Here is a 26,773-nt window from a genome sequence, read left to right as displayed (position 1 = left end):
TATTATTTAATTTAGTGTTTTAAATATCTGAGAATTTATAACTTATTAAATTGAAACCAATTACTCAGATTGTTTCTCTAAATCATCCAAGAGGATGCTTACCTTTGACTTTTTCTTTGAGCATGAACTTATTTCAAAAAAGTAGTTTTCCAAAAAGATCCAAAATGTTTCAGATGCTGTGGGATATTGTAAATTAAATAAATGGAACATTTTAAAACAAATATCCAAAGAGCGAAGAAAATTAGGAAACCGTATGAGGTCACCATCAAAATAAACAAAAATTTCATGTATATCGTCCAGACTTCCGATTCCCAATATAAAAGGCTGAATATGTTCTTTCATCTTTAACAAAAAATCAATATGGTCGTGTAATTCTTGCAAAGTCTTTCCCAAAAACAAAAACGTCTTCTGGGAGTCCTTTATTGTATAGCGAGATATTTCTTTCTTTCCGAGAATTGTTTTTCGAACTTGCCGCCCAGTCGGGAAAAGAACATAATGTAAAATCCACAGGGTTTTCACTGCAAATGTGCCTCGATCTGCAAATAATAACGTTAAATTAGGTTTGATCGATTTGTTGAGCTTGACTTGAAGACTCTTACCCTTTTCCAAATCTTCGTCCTGGAGAGTTTCTAACATTTTTGACTCGCCATGACATTTAAGTTGCTTAGATTTTTTCAAAAAGTTAAACAACTTTAGGATTTTTTGGTCCCAGTTGAGCATTTTGTTGTGCGATTTATGCATTATTGAGAAGTCAATATCAATCTGAATTTAAAACAGTTTTTGTAGAATTACGCTAAAATTATCAAATGTTTACAATTTGATATATATATACTCACCAACTTATAATGTGATTTATATTCAGGCCACTTTTTAAGAATCTCTCGTAGGCTACTGCATTCGTTAAGTACTTGATTAAGTCTATAGTTGGCACAAGAAATCCACTTTGTTTCAAACTCTTCAGCTGAAAGCTTGTCATATTTAAGAACTTGCACCAAATCCTCTCCATTCTCCTCAGGTACTGAAAATACAAATTAATTAAAAACCATTACTAAACCACAAATTCCACATTTCCTACCAAAAGTAATTTTAGCCTTTTTTGACGCCGTAGGTGATTCGTTTTCCAGCATAAAATTGCAGAATATTCGTTTCCAGCATAAAATTGCAGAATATTTTGATAGTAATATTGATAATTTTGTGGACAAATTATTATCTAAGTCTTTTGCAAAGGCATTTATTACTTCCAAAAACGGGTTAACGACTGCATCAATGACATTACCATAAATAAAAGTAACATCTTTTCTTGAAAAATTATAGTTTGAATGCATACTTGTTAGGAATTTAATAACGTTCTCGCTAACCCTTTCAAATTTCTTTTCTTCCGATTCAGGCTGCAAATAGTTTGAAGGAGTTGGAGAAACGTCAATATTTTGTTCGCATTGATTGTCAAGAATAACCGGAATGTCTGCTTCTATTTCCTCAATTTGTTTCACACTTGTTAAAACCCGCGTCTCTTTTATTTGATTTTTTTGTTCTTGGGGAGAAAAACTGCTGTTATGCCGTTTTGCTATATGTCTTTGAAAAGACCTATATTCATAATTTTGACCACAACACTTGTATAAATCAGTAGATTTCAGAAAATGATCACCCCGAAGGTGTTTGAAGAAATGTTTTTTGTCACAAAACTTTTTTTTACACATAAAGCAAATCATTTTATTTTGTGTTATTTACCACTGTTTTTTATTTTGTTTGAAGAATGTATTTCTTTTATTTTTATTTAATTCACAAACTCACTTTTAAATGTTCTCCGATTGAAAACCACAATGAAATGAATAAGCAATTTTCTATTTCACTTCGCTGAACCAAAAATATGTGACAAACAAAAATATACCGTTATAATTGATCGTTACTCTATTTTGTTAGTGGAGTTGTTCAGACGAAAGAGATATGTGTGTGTGTAGTTGTTGCTTCCATAGTTTGCCAACAAGTTCATGAGTACACATTAAATGTGATGCAAACTTTTCAGAATAAAAAACGCGTCAAAATATAAACTTTTTTTATATAGAACGAGTACCAATCCGCTTTTTCGAAACAAATATAGACGACATTTGTTATTATAAAAAATGTTTTGTGTTCTATTAAAAACTAATGGAGTGAAGCTTTATTTAAAACACAAGTATACAATACACATAAATACATTGCGAATTATTAAAATACTTATAATAAATGTACTAATAATTAATGTTTTTAAGAAACCAGATATAGGTCTGTACACTTAAGTAAACTGTTTGTTTATTTATACTATATTAAAAATAAAATAAAAGCAAATTAAATAAACGAAAAAAAGGACTTCTGCCTAAAGGCAAAATCCGTTGAAAATGTTATTGTTTTGCAAGTTTCGAGGAACGATTCCACAAATATAGTCTCAAACGGCTCAAACGGAAAATGTCAAATGATTTCAATTTATTGATAATTATTTGACATAAAATTGAAAGATTAATTGTTTGGTGAGAAAAGGCCTGTACGATTTGGCTTCAAAACGATAAAACATACGATAAACGATATATCGTTTCCCGTGAAAAAGCCTTAACGCAATATAAAATTCTTAAAATTTCTTTAAATTCTTTACATCAATGTCTCAGAAGTTTGATAAATACAGAACGGAGCAATACATAAATATTAAAAAAACATAAAAAATGGTTAAAGATGCAAACATGTTTATTACTTCGTCTGTAGCTGTCACAAGTTCCGGATCACTTTTCGATTTTATTGCGATTATATTTTTTCTTTTTCAAGTGTACACAAAATATATCAGAGCAACAATAAATATAATTGTATAAATCTTTCGTCTACTTAAATTAAATAAACGCGAAATATAGTTAGAATAAGGCTAAGTTATCAACACTGAATCAAACTCTATGTTGGTACGCTCCCATACACACACACGCTTTACTGAATAACCAAACTACAGTTGACACTCGAGTATGCGATATTTACAAAATTATATTAAATATAAAATTGTTTGTCTAATACATAAAACATACCCGCCAATATTATTTTGTAAATTAAATAAAATATATTTTTATAAACTGAAAAATTTCATCCATGAAAGGCTTTCCATTATTCATTATAAATCAAACAGGAACTATTTCAGATAATCGAGGTTCAACTGTATTTTCTTCTTAGTGCAGTTTCAGTCACGTTCAGTCTTGTGTATTTTGTTTCTCGTAACAAGAATGTTTTTGTATATTTAGGCTTCTAACGAACATTATTAAGGAAAAAGCTAGAAATAATGTTTAGAGAGATTTGACCAAACGTAAAAAGCAAAGCACAGCATGTCCATTTATTTATGAAGCCATCTCATTAACAATGTGAAACGGTTCATTCAGCCTATGAACATTCTCTATAAACATTGTGGACGAAAAATTTCAATGTAGTTTCATAAGAAATAATGCAATTTAATGAAGCTATTTCAAAACATGTATGCAACTTTTCATTCGACCAATGAACATCTTTTATGAAAATGGGTTATGAAAACCTTCATTAAAGTTTCATAAAAATGAAAGCAATTTTATGAAGCAATTTCATTTAACCTATGAAATATTGCATTCAACCAATGAAATTATTTTTATGATTTTTTTTATGAAGCCTTCATAACACCTTCATTGGATCAATGCAACTTTTGCATTGGATCTATGAAGTTTCATTCTATTAATGAAAATTTTCATTGGATGAATGAAAAAATTCTTATGAAAATGTTTCATTGATCCAATGAAGCATTTTTCTCTCAGTGTACACAACTTCCATGAAAATCGAACTTTCTGTTGTTCTATATTCTGAGCATGGGCAAAAGTTCGCATTATTTGCACCTTCTTGACCGACTAGAGGTCAACAAATATTACTAATATTATGTACAGCCCTTCTAATTACTTGGCCAGATTGGCGGGCTCGGGAGCGACCAGAAAAACCGACAAAAATTAAGTATTTGGTCCATTTAATCCCCTAGATATTAACTTATCTTTACCAAAAACAATAGGAGTCTTCATTAGGCCGAACCCATCCTACATGCAAAATTCCGTGAAGATTGGTCCATAACTGTGCCCTGTATCGTGTTTACAAATTATAATGGACAGACGGACGGACACACATGTCTAGATCGACTCTGCTAGTTGAGATATGACGATCGGTATACTTAAAGGTGGGTCTAGGACCAATATTTCGCGGCGTTACAAACTCTTGGGCTGCACAAAGCTATAATACCCTGACAACATAGTTGTGTAGGGTATAATAAACTGAGAAGGAGACCGCCAAAGTGGGTGTGGCAGTAAATGGCGAGAAAACCAAGCTGATGATATCAATGCGCAAAATGACCTACAGCTTCGAGGTAGTCAAAGATGTTATATACCTTGGTACCGCTATAAATAAAACTTTTGAAATCAGTTTTAAAATTCGGAGAGGGATAGTGTTGGCCAACAGATGCTATGCAGGGGCTCTTGTGTAAGCAGATGAGACAGCTCTTGTAGTGCTTGAGAGAAAAATTCTCTCTATGGGCCGATCTGCGTTGATGGTGAATATCACCTTCGAATGAACCATGAGTTGTACCATCTATTCTCGGTCATCGACATTTTCAGACGTATAGATCAGCAGCGACAACGTTGGCTAATCATGTGAGAATGGAATGGATACCCAACACAAAAGGCATATAAAACCGATCCAACTGTTGTCTCAAGCAGAAGGGGCATGCCAAGAATTGAGATGGAGAACATTTCGGAACAATGTCTTTTAAATTGGAAGAACTGCTAGTAAGACCCACGAGCCTGGAAGTCTCTTTTAAGCTCGTCTTATGAACCATATGTTCTGTTACAAGTCAGCTACGTAAGTAATCTTCTTTTGTACTCACCGAAGAATTTTTTATTTCCACCTTGGTCCAACACTCCATTGAGATAAGAGTTTTATAGCGATTTATTGGCTTCAGGGCACACGTGTGATTGTGTATAACATCGGGATGTGTTTCACACACAATTTTGTTAATCTTCAAATAAGTTTCACCAACTATGGTCTAATAAAATACAAAAAAAAAATTAATAGACTATTTTAATTGGAATTTTCTACTTAGACTTACTAGAACACAAAATCCAAATATAAGTACAGAAGGTAACATCGTGTCCGATTTGAACCGACATAAATTTAAATGAAACATGACAATGTTGGTGAAACTATCAAACGAAGTACAATGTAAACTATCAAATTACTTTATAAAATTGAAAATGATGACTATTTTTTTTAATACTTATTGAATTTTAGTGCCAGATATCAATTACAAAAATATATTGGAATTCAGGCGGAAAATTGTAATAATAATTGTTGACTATAGTTTTCTCCGTCCCAAAACATAAAAATAAATTCATAAGTATTAGAAAACCGTTGATATGGATATTACATATTATGGTCATTGAGATTCGCGTGAGGGCTCATTAATTTTTTTACAGTTGTCCAACAGTGTTTGAATATCGTTTACTTTATGGAATACTAGTCATTACCGCCAAAGTGGGGGTATGTTCCATTTGTCATTCTGTTTGAAAAAATCGGAACAACATACGCCCATATATAAAGGTACTGGCCACAGTCCTTCCCTTAGTCAGCTAATAAACTTCATTGCTAACAATTCTAGGTATTTCTATTGCCCATTTCATGGTATGAGTGTCTCTTATTTGGAACATACAAAGTATAGTCCCCATATAGTCATATGATTGCCTGCTATTGAAGAATACGACATGGAAAATATGTAGTTTCAACAGTACGTGGTTGCCACATGCCACATAACTGGATCGAATATGCTTTTATTGCAAGAGACATTTCAGCGTAATTTCTCGTCGTGGCGGTATCAACTGGCCACCATGATTATGGGACTACGAAAACCTCCAGCTCTTTATAAGAAGACCTCCAGCTATGTTAGGAGTCATCCAGGTCTGCTATTCGAAAAGCTCCAGGTCGTCGATAAGAAGACCTCAAGCTCTTCGATAAGAATAGCTCGTGGCATTCAATAAAAAGACCTTCAGGTGTTTCATAAGAAGGCTTCCAGGTCTACGCCATATACCGTGTTTATACGTTTTTCTGTATAAACACGGTGGTTGCTCCGACTATCCAAAGCTATATGCATTTAAACTTGATAAAATCACAGAGAAATATCTGGAAAATAAATGGTCGAATGTAGGTCGAATAAAGCCGTGGAACCTAAGAAGACAATTCCGACCGTGAAGCATGGAGGAGGATCTGTAATGGTGGCGCTGCCAGAGTGGTAAATCTTGTTGTTTTAAGGAACTGTGAATAAAATTTATGATTTAACATTCTAATTTGAAACACAATGTTTAAGTCCCAGATCGTTCGAGAATGGATGTTTTATAATTGTCCAAAAGTTTTTTATCTTGGATACTTTTCGCTGTGAGGATGCAATTGGTTTTTTTAACAATCAATATTTATACCCTTCACCATACTGTGGTACAGGGTATTATGTCTTTGTGCATATGTTTGTAACAGGCAAAAGGAAACGAGATAGACACATGGTTCCTTTTGAGAATATGCATAGAATCACTTTTTAAGTCGATTTATGCATGTCCGTCCGTCTGCCATGTTATATTGTAAACAATTTTGATTCGAATTGGATGAAACTCACTTATTTGACCCAAGGACAAACCCTATTGAAATTGGGAAAAATCGGTTCAGATTTAGATATAGCTCTCATATATATTTTCGTCCGCTTTTAGGTAAATAATGCACCAAAGTCGCTATATATCTTTCGTTTTCTACGAAATTTGGCATAGCATTCTGAATTAAGGCTAGAACGATGTGTGTTAAATTTCGTGAAAATCGGTTCAGATTTAGATATAGCTCCCATATATATTTTCGTCCGATTTTAGGTAAATAGTGCACAAAAGTCCCTATATATCCTTCGATTTGCACGAAATTTGGCACAGCGTAATTAATTAAGTCTAGAACGATGTGTGTTAAATTTTATGAAAAACGGTTCAGATTTAGATATAGCTCCCATATATATTTTCGTCCGATTTTAGGTAAATAGTGCACCAAAGCCCCTATATATCCTTCGATTTGCACGAAATTTGGCATAGCGTAATTAATTAGGTCTAGAATTATGTGTGCTAAGTTTCCTGTTAGGATCCCATCTGTTGAATATACCCAAAGTGGTGAAGGGTATCATATAGTCGGCCCCGTCCGACTTTACTGCTTTCCTTACTGGTTTTATATTTTTATATTGAATTCACATTTGGACTAATTCAGTACGCTTTGCAAAACTTTGTGCCAATCGGTCTAAATTTGACTATTTAGTTCTCCATTTAAATAAAATTGGACGAAACTATATATAGGAGCTATATCTAAATCTGAACCGATTCCAACAAAACATCGCATACATCAATCTGGACCTAATTCAGTACTCTGTGCAAAATTTTGTCTCAATCGGGCCAATATTGGCAGTATGGTGCTCCATTTACATAAAACCGACGAAACAATATATGGGAGCTATATCTAAATCTGAACCGATTTTCTCCAATTTCAATAGGGCCAAATAAATGCCAAATTTCATGAAAATCGGTTCATAAATTCGACCTGTACTTTATTCACAAAAATACGTGGACGGATGGACAGATGGACGCATACATCGACTCAGAAAGTGATTCTATGCATATTCCCAAAAGGAACTATGGGTCTATCTCGATTCCTTTTGCCTGTTACAAACATATGCACAAAGACAAAAAAAAAACAGTGAGCGGAGCAGTATAGTCGGACGGGCCGACCATACGATACCCTATACAACTACCACGGAACTCTAAGTGCTGCGGATATTTATTCCGAGCCTGACAATAATTCGTGATATTTGCACCCTATTACTCGATTAGAGGCCAACATCATCTCTTCCTTACACTGGCATATTTTCCGAATATTATAAATATTCAGTAAAGCTCTTATCTGATCACCACTGAAAATTATAGGCGTTGTCTTTGACCATAACTGGAACCTTATGAAAAATTCCAAAGCGATCAGCGATATATTTCCGCCCTCTAGTGTGCTAATGGGTTACTAAATAATATATGAATACGTAAGCACCTGTAAATATTTAAGTGTAATTCGCATTCGAGAATATACGACAATATAATTGGTATCAATTTAAAGGCCAACCACTCATCTTTGATACACCATCAACTTCTCGGGTCTATGTCCTTTAGGTGTAAATATATACGCTATAGAATACATATTGTCATATTTCACACAAAAGTCAGGGTCCATTTGACCCGCTAAATATTGACCTATATTTATCAAAACTGGCACACTTATTCTTTGGCCCGATCCCCTTCTCCATGAAAAATTTGGTGATGTTCTGGCCATAATTTCGGCCTCTGGAGCGACCAGAAAAACCGACAAAAATTAGGTATTTGGTCCATTTCATCCCCAAATATTAACAGATCTTTACCAAAAACAATAGGGGACTTCATTGGCCAGAACCCACCCTACAGGCAAAATTTCGTGAAGATTGGTCCATAACTGTGGCCTGTATCATGTTTACAAATTATAATGGATAGACGGACGGACGGACACACATGTCTAGATCGACTCAGATCGCCTAGACTCAGCTAGTCGAGATATGACAATCGGTATACTTAAAGGGTATTAAAATAACCAGGTGGATACTTTTAACTGTGACATACTGTATCTGTCAAAAAGTCTCATTAATTAAAAATGTTTTAATACTGGTGTCCAAGGCCTATATAAGGTCGACCAGTAAGCACAGGTGAGTATAAAGTTTTGAAGCCTATACATACATAAGAACTTATAGTAGACGTCAAAACGAAAATATTAATATTTTTCAACATTCAATTCAATTTTAATTTTATGGTTCCTTTTTAGAATATGCATAGAATCACTTTTTAAGTCGATTTATGAGTGTCCGTCTGTCCGTCCAAGTATTTTTGTTAACAAAGTACAGGTCGCATTTATGATCCGATTTGCATGAAATTTGGCACAGTTCACTTATTTGGCCCAACGACGAACGCTATTGAAATTGTGAAAAATCGGTACAGATTTAGATATAGCTCCCATATATAAATTCGTCCGATTTTAGGTAAATGGTGTACCAAAGTCCCTATATATATCCTTCGATTTGCACGAAATTTGGATTTATAAGTTAATGAAGAACTCAAAATGTGGCCGAATGCAAAAAACATACTGAAATAAGTGTAACCTAACATGTGACAAGATTTGATGAAATCGGTTTAGATTTCGATATTTTGCTTTAAATTTATTTACATAATTTTGTCCCATTGTAAGAAGCAACTCTATATCTGACCAAAATTTAGTATAGGTTGCAGAATGACATGTTTCGGCCCCGTCCGGCCCCGTCCGACTTTACTACTTTCCTTACTGGTTAAATATCATAAATGATTGATAATTGATTAATGATGGATAATTATTCCTCACACCTACAATTGCTTCCATGGTATACACATGTTTTTGCACTTTCAAAACGGTTGCACAAAACAAGGGCTCGAACCTAGGTCCTCGGAGCACCACAAATGTTGCCAGACCACTTAACGTTCTGAGCCAATAACACACTTCCAAAACGGTTGCGAAAAAACATGTGTATACCATGGAAGCAATTGTAGGTGTGTTGAATAATTATCCATCGCTACAACAAAAATCTGCTTTGAAAAAGACTGTTCCTAGAATGAAGACAAATGTCGAACTTTGACAAATTTGAATTTAATTCGCATATGCAAGTTTCGCATCAGGGCGGAATAAATACAAGTTATCAACGGTACGACCTTTGTAAAGCCACATAGCCCAATATGCCTGATGAGCCGCTTAACCAAAGGCGAAACGCGCCGCATAATGGTGGGTACGTAGGTTCTTATCCTGGATTTACTTTTCATTGCAAAACTTAGATCATGAAGCTCGACTCGAAAGAGTGTAAATAATTACTTAAAAATTACTTTCAAATGATCACTACCCTTACAAGGCAAAATTCAAAAAACAAAAATCATAAATGATTATAGATAAAATACTTGTTCTGTTTCCTAATCCTCATGAATCCACTATTTATGATTTATTTTTAATATTTGTTTCTATACACATACATTTCAATATTTTTAGATGGTACAACACACACAAATTGTTTAGAAAATCTTCATTATACTTATCCTATTTTGGATTTGCTCCTAGTTTCAATAAAATCAACATAAAATTCCACAAAACCATAATTTGATATTGGATAATTTTCGTAGAAGGTAAACACCGCTTTATATGTGTTTTTCGGCAGGGCAACGGGTAGCAGTGAAAAATCCCAATATGCATTTCGAACGAATATATGGCCCTTTAATTAAAAAACAAATAAAATAATAATAATTTAAATAACAAATGTTATCAAACATGTCTGCACTTACCGAATATGGACATGAATGATTAATGTTCGTAAACTGGGTGAATATATTTTTTATGATTTTTCCATAAGCACCCTGGGTATTTTTCGCATACAGCTGACAGACATTGATTGTGGTGTTAATCACAAATGGTTTATAGACATTTGCACTGTTTCGTGCATATAATGCTAAGTTCACCTATTACAGATTAAATATATTCTTTAATAATAACGAAAAATTCGATGGAACTGAATTCTTTACACTATCCACCATAAGGATGGACATTTATTGGTTGTGACCAATATTTATAATTTTTATAGCCAAACCCAATGGGAATTCAAAATTCAATTTAAAGCCAATTGGGGTGAAAAACTTTACCAAAATACCAAAATAATAGGGCTATCCTAAAATATTTTTTTGATAATTTTCGTTAGGAGCTTTTCGACCAAATGACAATACAAAATATGACAAATCATAGCCAATTTGATTGATATGCATGAAATCCAATTCTACTTACTGAAGAATTTTTTAATAGAATCCTTGTCCAACATTCCATAAAAATATAAGTTTTATAACGATTCACCGGCTTCAGGGAACACGAGTGGTTGTATATAAAACTGGGATGTGTTTCACACACAATTTTGGTAATTTTCAAATAATTATCACCAAAAATGATCTGAAATACAAAAAAAAAAAATAAATAAAATCGATCTTAATTGAAATGTTTACAACACTTACTGTAATACAAAACCCACAAGTTATAATAAAACGTAACATCATTATGGAAAATACGAAATTTTCATATGAAATCCGACAACGAAATGTGACAAACTACTTTCACCAGCATTCCAAAAAAAAAAAATATATATATATATACAAATTGAAAATTCAATGTTAGATTTCAATAGTAATATTATTATCGGCATTCAAGTAGAAAATTACTGCAATAATTATTGGTAATAATTTCCGCACCAATCTCAATAATCATTGGTAAACATAATAAATTATCTAGTTCTGATGTTAAGTCAAATCGGTTCTGAGAACCCTTAAGTGATTTAAAAGAAGCCATTATATCCAGAAAAATCCACTGTTTGGTGCACTCTTTGGTCCGAAGTTGGGATTGCAACTTGGTCCTCCGAAAACGATTGTCAATTCGGCACGATTTTGTATGTTGTAAATGTTGCTGCAAGCGTCCTCGATTCGTTCGTTCGCGAGCATTTTTTGCTGAAGTACATTCTTTTAAAAAAACCTAAAAAACCAAATGTTCGCAATTGCTCGCGAAAACAACAACTAACTAAAATATCATAAACCAGTAAGGAAAGTAGTAAAGTCGGACTGGGCCCTTCACCACTTTGGGTATATTGTACATATGTATCTGAAAATACCTTTTTGAAGGAATTTTGACATAAAATTGAACGAATTTAAATATGTGATTTTAATGTCTTTCTGGAACCTATGCTAAATTTCATTTCATTTGGACAAGTTTAGAGTCGTTTGCGCAGAGTGGGACAGATTTGTGTAAATCGATTTGAAGCAAACTTTACACACGCGATTCGGTATGCTGCACTGTTTAAAATTTAATCTCAATAAATAAGTCGAAATTATATATGGAAGCTACAAGATATCTATATCTGAACCGATTTGAAGCAAACTTGCCAGAGATTAATTTATATTAATTGCAATACGTTGTGTCAATCGGCCTAGTTGTGGATCTTTAGTGCACAATACGCTATGCCAAAATTCGTGCAAATCGAATGATTTTCAGAGACTTTGGTGAACCATTTACCTAAAATCGTACGAAACTACGTATGGAAGCTATATCTAAAACTGAACCGATTTTCACGAAACTTAGCACACGTCATTCTAGACTTAGTTCAATATGCTATGCCACAATTCGAGCAAATCAAATTATTTTCAGGGACTTTGGTGCACCTTTTACCTAAAATCGTTCGAAACTATATATGGGAACTATTTGTAAATCTGAACCGATTTTCACGAAACTGAGCACACATCATTCTAGACCTAATTCAATATGCTATACCAAATTTCGTGCAAAAAGAAAGATATATAGGGACATTGGTAGACCATTTACCTAAAATCGGGCGAAACTATATGTGGGAGCTATATCTAAATCTGAACCGATTTTCACGAAACTTAGCACACGTCATTCCAGACGTAATTAAATACGCTATGCCAAAATTCGTGCAAATCAAATTCTCAAATTCTCAGGGACTTTGGTGCACCATTTACCTAAAATCTTACCTATATATGGGAGCTATATCTAAATCTGAACGGATTTCCACGAAACTTAGCACACATCATTCTAGACCTAAGTAGGCTATACCAAATTTCGTGCAAATCGAAAGATATATAGGGACTTTGGTGCACAATTAACCTAAAATCGGGGGAAACTATGGGATCTATATCTAAATCTGAACCGATTTTCACGAAACTTAGCACACATCATTCTACACCTAATTCAGTAGACTATACTAAATTTCGTGGAAATTGAAAGATATATAGGTACTTTGGTACCCTATTTACCTTAAATCGGACGAAAATATATATGGGAGCTATATCTAAATCTGAACCGATTTTTCCCAATTTCAATAGGGTTCGTCCTTGGGCCAAATAAATGACCTGTGCCAAATTTCATCCAATTCGGATCATAAATGCGACCTGTACTTTGTTTACAATTTAACATGGACAGACTGACGGACGGACATGCATAAATCGACTTAGAAAGTGATTCTATGCCATGTCTCGGCATTGGACCGCACATGTGCACTCACAGAAAGCGCGAGCGTAAACAACCACCAATCAGTCTCGTTTGAGCTGTTGATGAAGGTGGTTGTGTTGTCGCTTGTTTTTATGATATTGATCGTAGCAATGTATTATTGCAGGCGAAGTTTGTCGAGAGAACGAAAGTTACTCTCGCACACTTTGTGTCTGTGTGACCAAACAAATGCATATGTATATGTGCCGACCGCTGTTCTATGCATATTCTGAAAAGGAACCATGTGTATATCTCGATTATTTTTGCCTGTTACAAACATATGCACAAAGACATAATACCCTGTACCACAATGTGGTGAAGGGTATAAAAAGTAAAAACACACAAACAACGAAAGAATGTGTGTGTAGCAGAAAGTGTGTGGAATAACAAAACACATGTCCAACAACTATTGAGTTCACGAACGTTTGTTGTTATTGTTGTTGCTGTTTTGAGCATTCGCGAGAATTCGGGAATATATGTTTTCACAGGGCTGCCATATTTGCCGATTTATCGGCATTTTGACGATTTTTCACTCTAAAAATGGAAAATGCCGATTTTCCGATATTTGCCTCAGAATTGCCGATATTTCAACAATCGACACAAATTGTCCAACCTTTTAATTTAATACGGCGCTACCGTACAAAAATATAAAATTGGCAGCTTTAAATCATTATAACTATCGGCGACTCACCGCAGCCGTTTTCAATGGCTTAGATATCTGCATTTTTTGTCAGCATTGTACTCTGTCTAGTTTACATTTTACATCGAATAAGGCAAAATTAAAAATAAACGAATAAAAAGTGCGCACACGAAAGATCTCACTAGTGTACATAATAATTACTATATTTTAGAAAAATCTTTTATGTTATTTTTTTATACAGAATTGAATTTGTTATCTTTTTTTAATGTAATAAACAATATTGATTTGTTATAAACCAAAAAAATATGCATTTATTTATGAATTATATGCTGCCGATTTTTTTGCCGATTTTTAAAAATACAAATGCCGATTATGCCGATTTTTTTCTGAAAAAATGACGATTTCTCATGAAATTTAACTGGCAGCACTGTGTTTTCATTCGTTAGAGAATGTCATAAAGAATTTCAACCACCAAACGAAAGGAACGATCGTTGTTGAGTGCTCTCACTCGTTTGTTATTTGTGTGCGAACATGTTTTGGCGAATGCTCGTTTGGTAAAGATTTTATCGCCATAAATTCATTCGTAATATGAGCACAAAACGAAAAAAAAAACAGTAAGGAAAGTAGTAAAGTCGGACTGGGCCGACTATATGATACTCTTCACCACTTTGGGTATATTGTACATAAGTATCCTAACAATTGTATGTCACTGTTCCCTCGAAGGAACATACAAACTATAATATATTTAATTTCATGCAGGCCGATTTAGAGTCTGCGTACCATGGGACAAATTTATGGGAAACGATTTATAGCAAAATTGATACACGCTATTCGGTACACCTCACTGTTTAATTTCAATCAGTCACAGGTTCGAAATACATATGGAAGCTATGGTTGTAACTGCACCAATTTCAACACCAGTAAGGAAAGTAGTAAAGTCGGATTGGTCCGACTATATGATACCCTTCACCATTATGGGTATATTAAACAGGACTATTAACATGAAATTGGATGAAATAAAATATGGGATATTAATCTAAATGTGAATCAACTTAGGTCTATCCATAAACATGTCATTCGATTGTTACAATGGGACAAAATTATGTAAATCGACTTCAAACAAATATAAATAGGGCATCTGTTGGGCTATGTCTGTACTTCTAGAAAACGCAACTACGTAATTCTATACTTAATTTTGTATGTTGTGCAAAATTTGATGTCAATCTGACTAACATGAGGAGTTTGATGACCAATTTACTTGAAATCGGGTGAAAATATATATGGAAGCTCTATCCAAATATTAAGCGATTTCAAACAAACTTGTCACAGCTTAGTTTATACTAATTTCAGAAAGTTTTGTTCCTAACAGCCTATTGGTTCCTTGGTGCGTCAATTACTTAAAATCAATCTATAATAAAAGGGAGCTATATCTATATCTGGACCGATTTTCTCCAAACTTGGCAGACATCACTCTACTCAAGTACGTTATGCCAAATTTCGTGCAAATCGAAAAATATATAGCGACTTTGGTGCACCATTTACATAAAATCGGACGAAACTATATATGGGAGCTATATCAAAATCAGGACCAATTTTCTCGAAACTTGGCTGACATCACTCTAGGCTCAATTCAGTACGTTATGCCAAATTTCGTGCAAATCGAAGGATACATAGGGACTTTGGTGCACCATTTACATAATATCGGACGAAACTATATATGTAAGCTGTATCTAAATTTTGACCGATTTTTACGAAACTTGGTAGACATCATTCTAGGCTCAATTCAGTACGTTATGCCAAATTTCGTGCAAATCGAAAGATATATAGGGACTTTGGGGCACCATTTACATGAAAACGGACGAATCTATATATGGGAGCTATATCTAAATCTGGACCGATTTTCACGAAACTTGGCAGACGTCATTCTAGGCTCAATTCAGTACGTTATGCCAAATTTCGTGCAAATCGAAAGATATATAGGGATTTTGGGGCACCATTTACATGAAAGCGGACGCAACTATATATGGGAGCTATATCTAAATCTGGACCAATTTTCTCGAAACTTGGCTGACATCACTCTAGGCTCAATTCAGTACGTTATGCCAAATTTCGTGCAAATCGAAGGATACATAGGGACTTTGGTGCACCATTTACATAATATCGGACGAAACTATATATGTAAGCTGTATCTAAATTTTGATCGATTTTTACGAAACTTGGTAGACATCATTCTAGGCTCAATTCAGTACGTTATGCCAAATTTCGTGCAAATCGAAAGATATATAGGGATTTTGGGGCACCATTTACATGAAATCGGACGCAACTATATATGGGAGCTATATCTAAATCTGGACCGATTTTCACGAAACTTGGCAGACATCAGTCTAGGTTCAATTCAGTACGTTATGCCAAATTTCGTGCAAATTGAAGGATATATAGGGACTTTGGGACACCATTTACATGAAATCGGACGAAACTATATATGGAAGCTGTATCTAAATTTTGACCGATTTTTACGAAACTTGGTAGACATCATTCTAGGCTCAATTCAGTACGTTATGCCAAATTTCGTGCAAATCGAAAGATATATAGGGACTTTGGGGCACCATTTACATGAAATCGGACGAAACTATATATGGGAGCTATATCTAAATCTAGACCGATTTTCACAAAACTTGGCAGACGTCATTCTAGGCTCAATTCAGTACGTTATGCCAAATTTCGTGCAAATCGAAAGATATATAGGGACTTTGGGGCACAATTTACATGAAATCGGACGCAACTATATATGGGAGCTATATCTAAATCTAGACCGATTTTCACGAAACTTGGCAGACGTCATTCTAGGCTCAATTCAGTACGTTATGCCAAATTTCGTGCAAATCGAAAGATATATATGGACTTTGGGGCACCATTTACATGAAATCGGACGCAACTATATATGGGAGCTATATCTAAATCTGGACCGATTTTCACGAAACTTGCCAGACATCATTCTAGGCTCAATTCAGTACCCTGTGCCAAATTTCGTGCAAATCAAAAGATATATAGGGACTGTGGGCACCATTTACATGAAATCGGACGAAACTATATATGGGAGCTATATCTAAATCTGGACCGATTTTCACGAAACTTGGCAGACATTATTCTAGACCTAAATGATTAGGCTGTACCAAATTTCGTGCAAATCGGAAGATATATAGGAACCGTTTACATTAAATCGGTTAAATATATATATATATATATATATATATGGGAGCTATATCTAAATCTGAACCGATTTTTCCCAATTTCAATAGGGTTCGTCCTTGGGCCGAATAAGTGACCTATGCCAAATTTCATCCAATTCGGATCATAAATGCGACCTGTACTTTGTTTACAATTTAACATGGACAGACAGACAGACGGACGGACATGCATAAATCGACTTAGAAAGTGATTCTATACATATTCTCAAAAGGAACCATGTGTCTATCTCGTTTCCTTTTGCCTGTTACAAACATATGCACCACAGTGTGGTGAAGGGTATAAAAAATTTTGAATCAAATATAAATATTTTATATGTGATTTATTTAGGTTTACTATTTAAAACACGAAATGGATGAACCTGTAAATAAAAGTTTATCTTCTAAGTCCCGCGAACCAATTTTTTGAATACTTATTCAATTGGCGATTTCGTTCTGGTTTCAATAAATTCCATATAAAATTCCACAAAACCATAATTTGATATTGGATAATTTTCGTAGAAGGTAAAAACAATTTTATATGCGTTTTTCGGCAAGGTAACGGGAAGCAGCGAAAAATCCCAATATGCATTTCTGACGTAGATATTACCCTGTATTAAAAATTGTTAAACAATTTAACAATTTAATTACACGTATAATACTTACCGAATATGGACATGAGTGATTGATGTTCGTAAACTGAGTGAACATATTTTTTATAATTTTCCCATAAACGCCCTGCGTATTTTTCGCATACAGCTGACACACATTGATGGTGGTGTTAATCACGAATGGTTTATAGACATTTGCACTGTTACGGGTGTATAATGAAAAGTTCACCTGTTGCAGAAAAAACAATGTAAAAAATTAAGTAAAACCAGTTTAAACCAGTAAGGAAAGTTCAAATATCCTTTAGATAGAATAGACATAGCAACTTTGAAGGGCCATTGAAATGGAATCGGACGAAATTAACTGTGTACATATCAATCTGAAATTTATTAAAAATTGAATGGACCTAATTCAGTACGCTGTGCAAAATTTTGTGCGAATCGACCTAATTTGACGCTTTGGTGTTTCATTAACATAAAATCAGACGTATATGTATATGGGAGCTATATCTAAATCTGAACCGATTCCAAAATTTTGTGCCAACCAGCCTAAAATTGCCTCTTTGGTGCTCCATGTACATAAAATTGGACGAAACTATATAAGGGATCTCCCTATCTAAATCTGAACCGATTTTCCCAATTTCAATAGGGTTGAATGAGCTGTGCCAAATTTCATAATTTCTACTTACTGATGAATTTCTTAGAATAACTTCAGTCCAAGCTTCCATAAAAATAAGAGTCTTATAACGATTTATCGGCTTCAGGGAACATGAGTGATTGTGTATAAAACTGGGATTTGTTTCACAAACAATTTTATTAGTTTTCAAATAGATTTCACCTAAAATTGTCTGAAATACAAAGGTCTTAAAAAATCGATTTAAATTGTGTTTCTTACTTACTGGAACACAAAACCCAAAAATTAGGATGAAACGTAACATCCTGGTTTAACAAATATTATCGAAAACTCGAAAGTGTCTGCCAAATTATCAAATAGAAGCTAACTTCGATTGTGGCAAATTACTTTCACCAGTATTCTATACAAAATCTTGAAATTGAAATTTAATGCCAGTTTATTTTTATTTTATTATTTTGTGTGAATTCATGTGGAAAATTGTTCTAATAATTGTCGGTACTAATAATTTCAGCACTAATCACAATCATGTATATATATATGTATGTTATGAAAATTAACAAATTATCTACCGCATCTCGGAAACACAACAAATTTGGAAGTTCTGAAATTAAATGAAAATAATCAATTATTACAACATATGAAAAGTATATCGTAATGGCCAAATTTGAAGCAGAAATTGTTGTAAAGAAAAACGTCGGTAAATTCGACCGGGTCAAACTTTTTAAACACTTCACCAAAACGCCAACGCGTTGATTCAAAATACCTAAAAAATAGACCTACTTTAAAAAAATGGACCAATAATAACAATTTTTGGTATGAAGATTTGTCATCCAATGAGAAACTAAAATAAAATTATTTATAGTCAAATCGATGAAATACAGGTCCAAAAAGCTGAATATTTCGTGGTAACGTTATATGTGGTGGTACGATTTGTAGATTTCTTTCATTATTATATTGTCATTATACCCTTCACCACACTGTGGTACAGGGTATTATGTCTTTGTGCATATGTTTGTAACAGACAAAAATAATCGAGATAGGCTCAGGGTTCCTTTTGAGAATATGCATGTAATCACTTTCTGAGCCGATTTATTCATGTCCGTCTGTTGATGTTAAATTGTAACCAAAGTACAGGTCGCATTTATAATCGGAATCGGATGAAATTTGGCACAGCTCATTCATTTGGCCCAAGGACGAACCCTATTGAATTTGGAAAAATCGGTTAAGATTTAGATATAGCTCCCATATATATTTTCGTCCGATTTAAGATAATTGGTGCACCAAACTACCTATATACCTTTCGATTTGCAAGCATTTTTGGTTAGCCTACTGAATTAAGTATAGAATGATGTGTGCTAAGTTTCGTGAAGATCGGTACAGATTTAGATATAGCCCCCATATATAGTTTCGCCCGATTTCAGGTAAATGGTACACCAAAGTCCCTGAAAATCGTAGGTTTGCACGAATTTTGGCATAGCTTACTGAATAATGTCTAGAATGACTTAAGCTGAGTTTCTCGAAAATCGGTTCAGATTTAGATATAGATCCCATATATATTTTCGTCCGATTTAAGGTAAATGGTCCACGAAAGGTAAATGGTCGATTTGCGCGAAATTTGGCACAGCGTACTGAATTAAACCTAGAATGATATGTACTAAGTTTCGTGAAAATCGGTTCAGATTTAGATATAGCTCTTATATATATTTTCGTCCGATTTTATGTAAATGGTGCACTAAAGTCCATATATTTAATGCGATTTGCACGAATTTTGGTATAGCCTACTGAATTAAGTCTATAATGACATGTGCTAAGTTTTGTTCAGATTTATACATAGCTCCCATATATATTTTCGTCCGATTTTAAGTAAATGTTGCACTAAAGATCCATTGCTAGGCCTATTGACAAAACATACTGAAGTTAATAAATCGGTTCAGATATAGATATAGTATACCAAGTAATCAATGCATGTCTGATTGAGATTACATTTTATACCGATGAGCATACCAAATAGCGTGTGTCAAGTTTACTTTAAATCGATTTACAAAATTTAGCATAGGTTGCAGAATGACATGTGTACGGATTGATGTTAGTCGGTTTAGATTTAGGTAAAGATCACATATTTAAGTTCGTTCAATTTCATATCAATGTTACTTCAAAAAGGCGACGTCTATTAGGATACATATGCAGAATATGCCCAAAGTGGTGAAGGGTATTTTATAGTCGGCCCAGTCCGACTTTACCACTTTCCTTACTGTTGTCCATGGTTCCACAAGTTAAAGTCAACCCATACCATGGCGATTCCTCAAGGGTTCTTCAGTGAATTAATTTTCATTAGCAATCATCAGCTTATCATCGGATTTAAAAGATTGAACTTGGATTCTTCGAACACGATTACATGTTTCCAGTCGACCACGGTTTAACTTTTGGGCTCGTTGAAAATTTTCTACCTTGACTTTGCCGTTTTTTTTTTTTTGCCGGGAGAAATAAACATCTTACAGGGGGCTCCCCCCTCTTTATAATGTACTTATAGTGATGTGCGGTGTCACATAGACGGCACCGACCGACTTTTGCCCTTTCCTTTCTGATTTTACATTTAAGTCTGTTATTATATCTTTATAGTTTTTCTCTGTATTTAAAAACCTATTGTCGATCAAAATCATTTAAAGAAAACAAATTTTTCATTTTTTTCATTTTAATTTATTGACTTAAATCTTATATATGTTTGTACATAAGATTATACATTTTTTCTTTAGACTTATAAAAATGTAATTTTTAGATTAAAAGGTAACAGGAAATCAAATGTGAAGACTATGTGAAGCGAGAGTTAATGGACAATTTTCTTTAATTATATAAAAAATAAAATTTAAATGATTTAATTTTTTATACATGCATATGGAAATATGTACACATGTACTACACATACATACAAACGTATGTAGAATTAATTATCTAACAAATAATAACATCAGTCATTCAATCAATCATTGAATACATATTACGCACATTAATTCCTTCTTATAGTCCCCACAAATACGAACACAACAATTAATGCAATTAAACTATTCACATGCAACGATTTTCCTGCATTCCTGACATTACTATAACTATCGATAATATTGATTTTCCAACCCATATTGGCGTGAGTAAAACTATTGTAATACACTACATCCGGCCATGTTATATTCGGAGTAATTTCCAAATAGGCTGGCTCCTCGGGTGGACAATCGGTGATAAGAGAACGATTGAATTTCTTAAAACTTGGGAAATTATCATCCAAACGACGATCATAACCGGGTGGATAGCGAGATATGCAAAGAGGACCGGCAGCTGTGGGTTTGGGTCGACCACGTCGTGTAAATTCGACACCAGCCAAGACACGAATTTCACTCTGTTTAGCATCGCTGAGACGATCATAGCCACCACGTGGTTCATCGGTTATTACCAGCGGATGATAGTTGTCCGGCGAATGAGGATTATTGCCACCACGAACCTGTAGGTAGAAGAATTTATAATTAGTTTTGAAAATTTGTTATTCCAAATTTATTGCAGTTCGGTTCTTACCTTGAAAACATAGGTGAGACCACGTTTCATAAATAGCTCAGGGATCATATAACCATTTATGTACCAAGCCAGGCCACTGGAAACGTGTCCTAAAATAAATAAATGCAAAAATTATTGTAAAAAATCACTATGGAAAGGACACAAGTTAGACGGGATGACTATATTATACCCTAAATTATATTGGATATGTACAAAAGATCTTCCCAAAATGCTTATTGACGATTTTCATAATACCAAAATTCTTATTGGCTTTATGAAAATCGGACAAAATTATATATGAGAGCTTTACTCTTTTGTTAATGTGGAGTAGAAGTTAATGCGTGTGAAATTTCATCCTAAGCAAACAAATGTTAGGTACAATTTGCATGAAGACGGATATTTATTGAATGGGTACTCAATGAAACTTTGTACATGGTATTTTAGGCTAAATTTGGTACGGTGTATAAAATTTTGTACACCGTAAACATTGGGACTTTTGTGAACTATTATGAAGCTATATCTGAATCTGAAACAATGACTTGTGCCAAATTTTACATATTCGGATCATAAATTCTAACTGTATTGCTGGGTTTTGGAAATTTGTACAAAAAAGGTACAAAATACTTTTCATAAATGTGGTACCATTACTATTTGGTGACCCAGTAGAGGTAGAACTCTTACATTTGAAATGAGGGGTATTGGTGGAGTATAGGATAGATGTACCAACGTGTTTTTTAGAAACTAAAAATTTACTAAAAAAATTTACTACTAAAATTTACTAAATTTGGTACAATTTCATAGCATGTGAAGTGGATAGAGTTAAAAACTTGAATATTGGAAAGCGAATTAAAGTTGAGAAAGTACTAAACTACTGAAGTACTAACCTGTACTAAATTTGGTACAATTTGAATTTCGAGGTGACGATAGAGCTAGAAATCTTAAATTTGAAATGTGCGTTATTGATGGAGTGTAGGATAGATGTACCAAAGGGTTTTTTTTAGAAATTCGAACTATAAGTATCCGAAAAGTATTAAACTGTACTATTTTTTGTACAATTTGAATTTCGAGGTACCGATAGAGCTAGAACTCTTAAATTTGAAATGAGGGTTATTGATGGAATGTAGTATAGATGTACCTTAGGGGTTTTTTTTAGAAATTCGAACTATGAATATCCGAAAAGTACTAAAATGTACAAAATTTGGTACAATTTATAAGCATGTGAATGGATAGAGCTAAAAACTTGAAAATTGGAATGCGAGTTAAGGTTGAGAAGTAGTGTCGATATAAAGAGGTGGTTTTTAAAGCGTATACTTGTCTATATAGAAAGTACTAAACTGTACTAAATTTTGTACAATTTGAATTTCGAGGATAGAGATAAAACTCTTAAATTTGAAATATGGGTTATTGATAGAGTACCGAAAGGTACTAAAATGTACAAAATTTGGTATGTGAATGGATAGAGCTAAAAACTTGAAAATTGGAAGGCGAGTTAAGGTTGAGAAGTAGAGTCGATATAAAGAGGTGGTTTTGAAAGCGTATACTCGTCTATATAGAAAGTACTAAACTGTACTAAATTTGGTTCAATTTGAATTTTGGGAAACGGATGGTGCTGGGATTCTGAAATTTGAAAATAACATTACCGTCAGAGTTTAGTGACATGTTGAGAGTTTTAGAAATGTATACTTATGAGTTGGAGAAGTACTAAATGGTACTATATTTGGTACTATTGGATTTTGTTGGAGTGGATAGAGCTGGAATCCTGAATTTTGGATTTAAGATCGTTGTTGGTTGTTACAAATAGGAAGTTTTGGAAATTTGTACTAATGTGTACTAAACTGTACCGAATGTGGATTTGGGTGAACCTATAGTGCTTGAATACTGTAATTCGGAAATAAAATTACTGTTTGAGTTTTGGGATGGGGTATGGATGAAGTTTTGGAAATTCTAACATATCAGTACAAAATTGTACTAAATTTGGTACATTTTGAATTTTGGGTGAAGCGATAGAGATGGGATCCTACAATTTGATGTTAGGATGATTGTTGGGTGTAAGATTGGGTCTGGGTGTAAATTGCTGTGTGGGATGTGAATATGTAGAATGTTTTGGAAATTTGTACTAATGTGTACAAAATGTGGATTTGTGTAAACCGATAGAGCTGGGATCCTGAAATTTCGATTTAGGATCATTGATGGGGTGTAGGATTGGGGCACGCAGGAAGTTTCGGAAATTCGTACTATTTGATACCAAATGTGAATTTTGGTGAACCGATGTAGCTGGGATCATAAATTTCGATTTAGGATTATTGATGGGGTGTTTGCTTTGGAAATTCGTACCAATATGTACTAAATTTGGTACAATTAAATTTTTGGTAAATCGATAGAACTGTTATTCTGAAATTTGGAGTTGGAATGTTGGACTTTTGGTGAAGATATTAAGGAAGCTTTGGAAATTCGTACTAATGTGTACTAAATGGTACCAAATGTGGATTTGGGTAAACCGATAGAGCTGGAATCCTGAAATTTCGATTTAGGATCATTGATGGGGTGTATGGTAGAAAATTTTTGAAATTCGTACTAATCTGTACTAAATTTGTTACAATTATATTTAGGTGAAGAGATAGGGCAGGAATCCTGAAATTGGGAAATATGATTTCTGTTGGTTTTATATTAATGTGTACTAAATGGTACTAAATTTGGTTAAACCTATAGAGCGAATCATACAATTTGGACTTAATTTAGGAAATAAGATTTGTGTTGCGGATTTTTGAAACACGAACTATGAGATATCAAAGGAACTAAATGGTACTAAAATTTTAATTATGGTCAATATTGGTATGTATGTTGATTAGCTCTTCTGACATATGTAGTTCTATGTGAAAAACAAAATAAAATATATTTATCGGCTAAAATGTCACTAAATTTTGTACAATTTTAATTTTGTGTGAACCTGCTGAGACCTTAAAAATACCGATAGTTTAAATGGGAACTTATGGACTTGTATCAAAAATTTTGAAAATGAAAATATGATTTCATACATGAAAAGAACTATATTTTGCAAACGTGTTTATACCCTACGTGAACCCATGCCTAAAACCTTAAACATACTGAAAATATAGCGGCACTATTTGAAGTTAAGACCTTAAAAATATCGATAATGGGACGGGTCTTTTATATGGGGGCTATGTCGATACATAAACTATTGCCAATAGTGTACGAAAGGTACTATATATGGTACAATACTTATGGTATCACATTTGGAGATGAGGGAAGATTTTATTTTTGAATATAAATATGGTATAGGGGGACCCTTGGTATGTAGGGTTAAAGTTAGTTAGTAAATTCTTACAATTCTTATTAAATTCTGACGAGGCTCAACTCACTAGCACCAAAAATCATTATGCCACAATTTAAAAATTGAACTTTGACGACCTATTGTCTTTCGCGGTTCATATTATACTCCCATAATTCCAATTTTTACAACCCCAAAGAGTCGGTACATGGAAAACTTACCCGTCCATCCCTGGTATGCTTTTTGGCCACCCGATGGACCCAAATAGGCATTGAATGTACGAACAGTTCTAGAAAAGAAAAGCAAAATATAAATATAATTTTTACAAAAAATATTCTCATTTACTTACGGATCCAAAATTTTAACCCTTTCCCATGTCTGGATGGGATTATCAACATGTTTGGTAAAACTGAAACAATCATTAACCGGCTCCGTGGTATTAAAATCAATTAGAACATCACTTTTCGGATAATAGGTATGGAAGGCCGGTTCATAATTTGTGTCCAATTGACCCAAGGCCCAAATAACATAATTGCTGCGATCCAAACGGATCTCTTTGTCACCGGGATCAGCTGAGGAAACAAATCATTTATTTAGTTTTTTAATTGAGAAATCAAAACTTCCAACTTACACGATATTAGAGTTCTTCTAAAGGTAATGGTATTAATACCATCCTTACGGCTGTAGGTATTCAATTGAAAACTATCCAACCCACCGACAACATCATCACGACAGACACCTTTGTTCTGACCCAATACCTGGACACAGGGCGCCAGTGATGTGATATTATAATCCACAGAATAACCACGAATATCATCGATATAGGCCACCACGACATCACCACCAATCATCTGTGACGATGTATCCGAGCCCGATAAACCAAATGACATGTAATCATCTTTTTCCACTTGGCCAGATAATTGGAAGGTTATCTGAGGCCCAAAGACTTCCCATGAAACTTGTAAATTTTTATGCAGTTGGCGACAATTGGGTAGGGCAAATTCATAGGGTGTAATTTTCACCAAAGACGGAGGAACATTTAAATTATCGGCAATCAAGACATGGCCATAATTTTCATTATCTGCCAAATCGTAGATACTAATCCAATCAATGTCGAAAATGGTCTTATCTCCGGGCAGTTCTAGGGTTATGGTCTCCTTTTTGTATTCACGAATGGGGTCCAAACTGCAATGAAGAAATGATTATTTTTCTGTTTTTTTTAATTGCTATATAAAAACTTACTATCCCATTTCATCGGGTATTTTACCACCCCGACTGGATGGCTGTGCTCCGACCCCAGTCCAGAAGAAAGTTCTCTTGCCCTTGCCATCATAGGTGAAATCCGGTATACGTATTGTCTTGGAATCTAAGATTTCAATAGCACCACTACTAACATTATGACTACGTTTGGAGAAAGTACCTCCTATCTGGGGCTGTGGTGGTTCAAATTCATCAGGAATATAAACATCACCGAAATTATTTTGATTATTCAAATCATAAACAGCCAACCATTTGACTTCGGTAATTTTCTTACGATCCGGTAACTGCAACGTGAAGTCTTTATTGTGATAACGATCGAGGATATTTGTTCTGCAACAAAAAAAATTAATAAATGTTAAATATGTAATAAAAATCTCA

At 34.0% G+C, this 26,773-nt stretch overlaps 1 protein-coding gene across 1 annotated transcript in view; it reads right to left on the bottom strand.

Moving 5' to 3' along the window:
- LOC133327799 (protein Skeletor, isoforms B/C) overlaps positions 1–26,773 on the bottom strand; it is a 42,661-nt gene continuing 15,888 nt past the window's right edge. The window contains exons 4-14 of the mRNA XM_061536336.1: positions 26,378–26,725; positions 25,767–26,320; positions 25,485–25,707; positions 25,357–25,424; positions 21,868–21,956; positions 21,374–21,796; positions 4,898–5,056; positions 1,076–1,388; positions 837–1,018; positions 600–762; positions 1–536 (exon numbers count right to left, since the gene is read on the bottom strand). Coding sequence (XP_061392320.1) covers positions 61–536; positions 600–762; positions 837–1,018; positions 1,076–1,388; positions 4,898–5,056; positions 21,374–21,796; positions 21,868–21,956; positions 25,357–25,424; positions 25,485–25,707; positions 25,767–26,320; positions 26,378–26,725 — 2,998 coding nt within the window. The 3' untranslated portion in view covers positions 1–60. The remainder of the gene's footprint in view (positions 537–599; positions 763–836; positions 1,019–1,075; positions 1,389–4,897; positions 5,057–21,373; positions 21,797–21,867; positions 21,957–25,356; positions 25,425–25,484; positions 25,708–25,766; positions 26,321–26,377; positions 26,726–26,773) is intronic.

Source organism: Musca vetustissima, unplaced genomic scaffold, assembly GCF_032173495.1.
Source record: "Musca vetustissima isolate MV318-11 ecotype Yass unplaced genomic scaffold, APGP_CSIRO_Mvet_v1 utg10220, whole genome shotgun sequence".
Lineage (NCBI taxonomy): Eukaryota > Metazoa > Arthropoda > Insecta > Diptera > Muscidae > Musca > Musca vetustissima.
The sequence above is the reverse complement of the archived record's forward strand: the minus strand, read 5'-3'. Positions and strand labels throughout refer to the sequence as shown.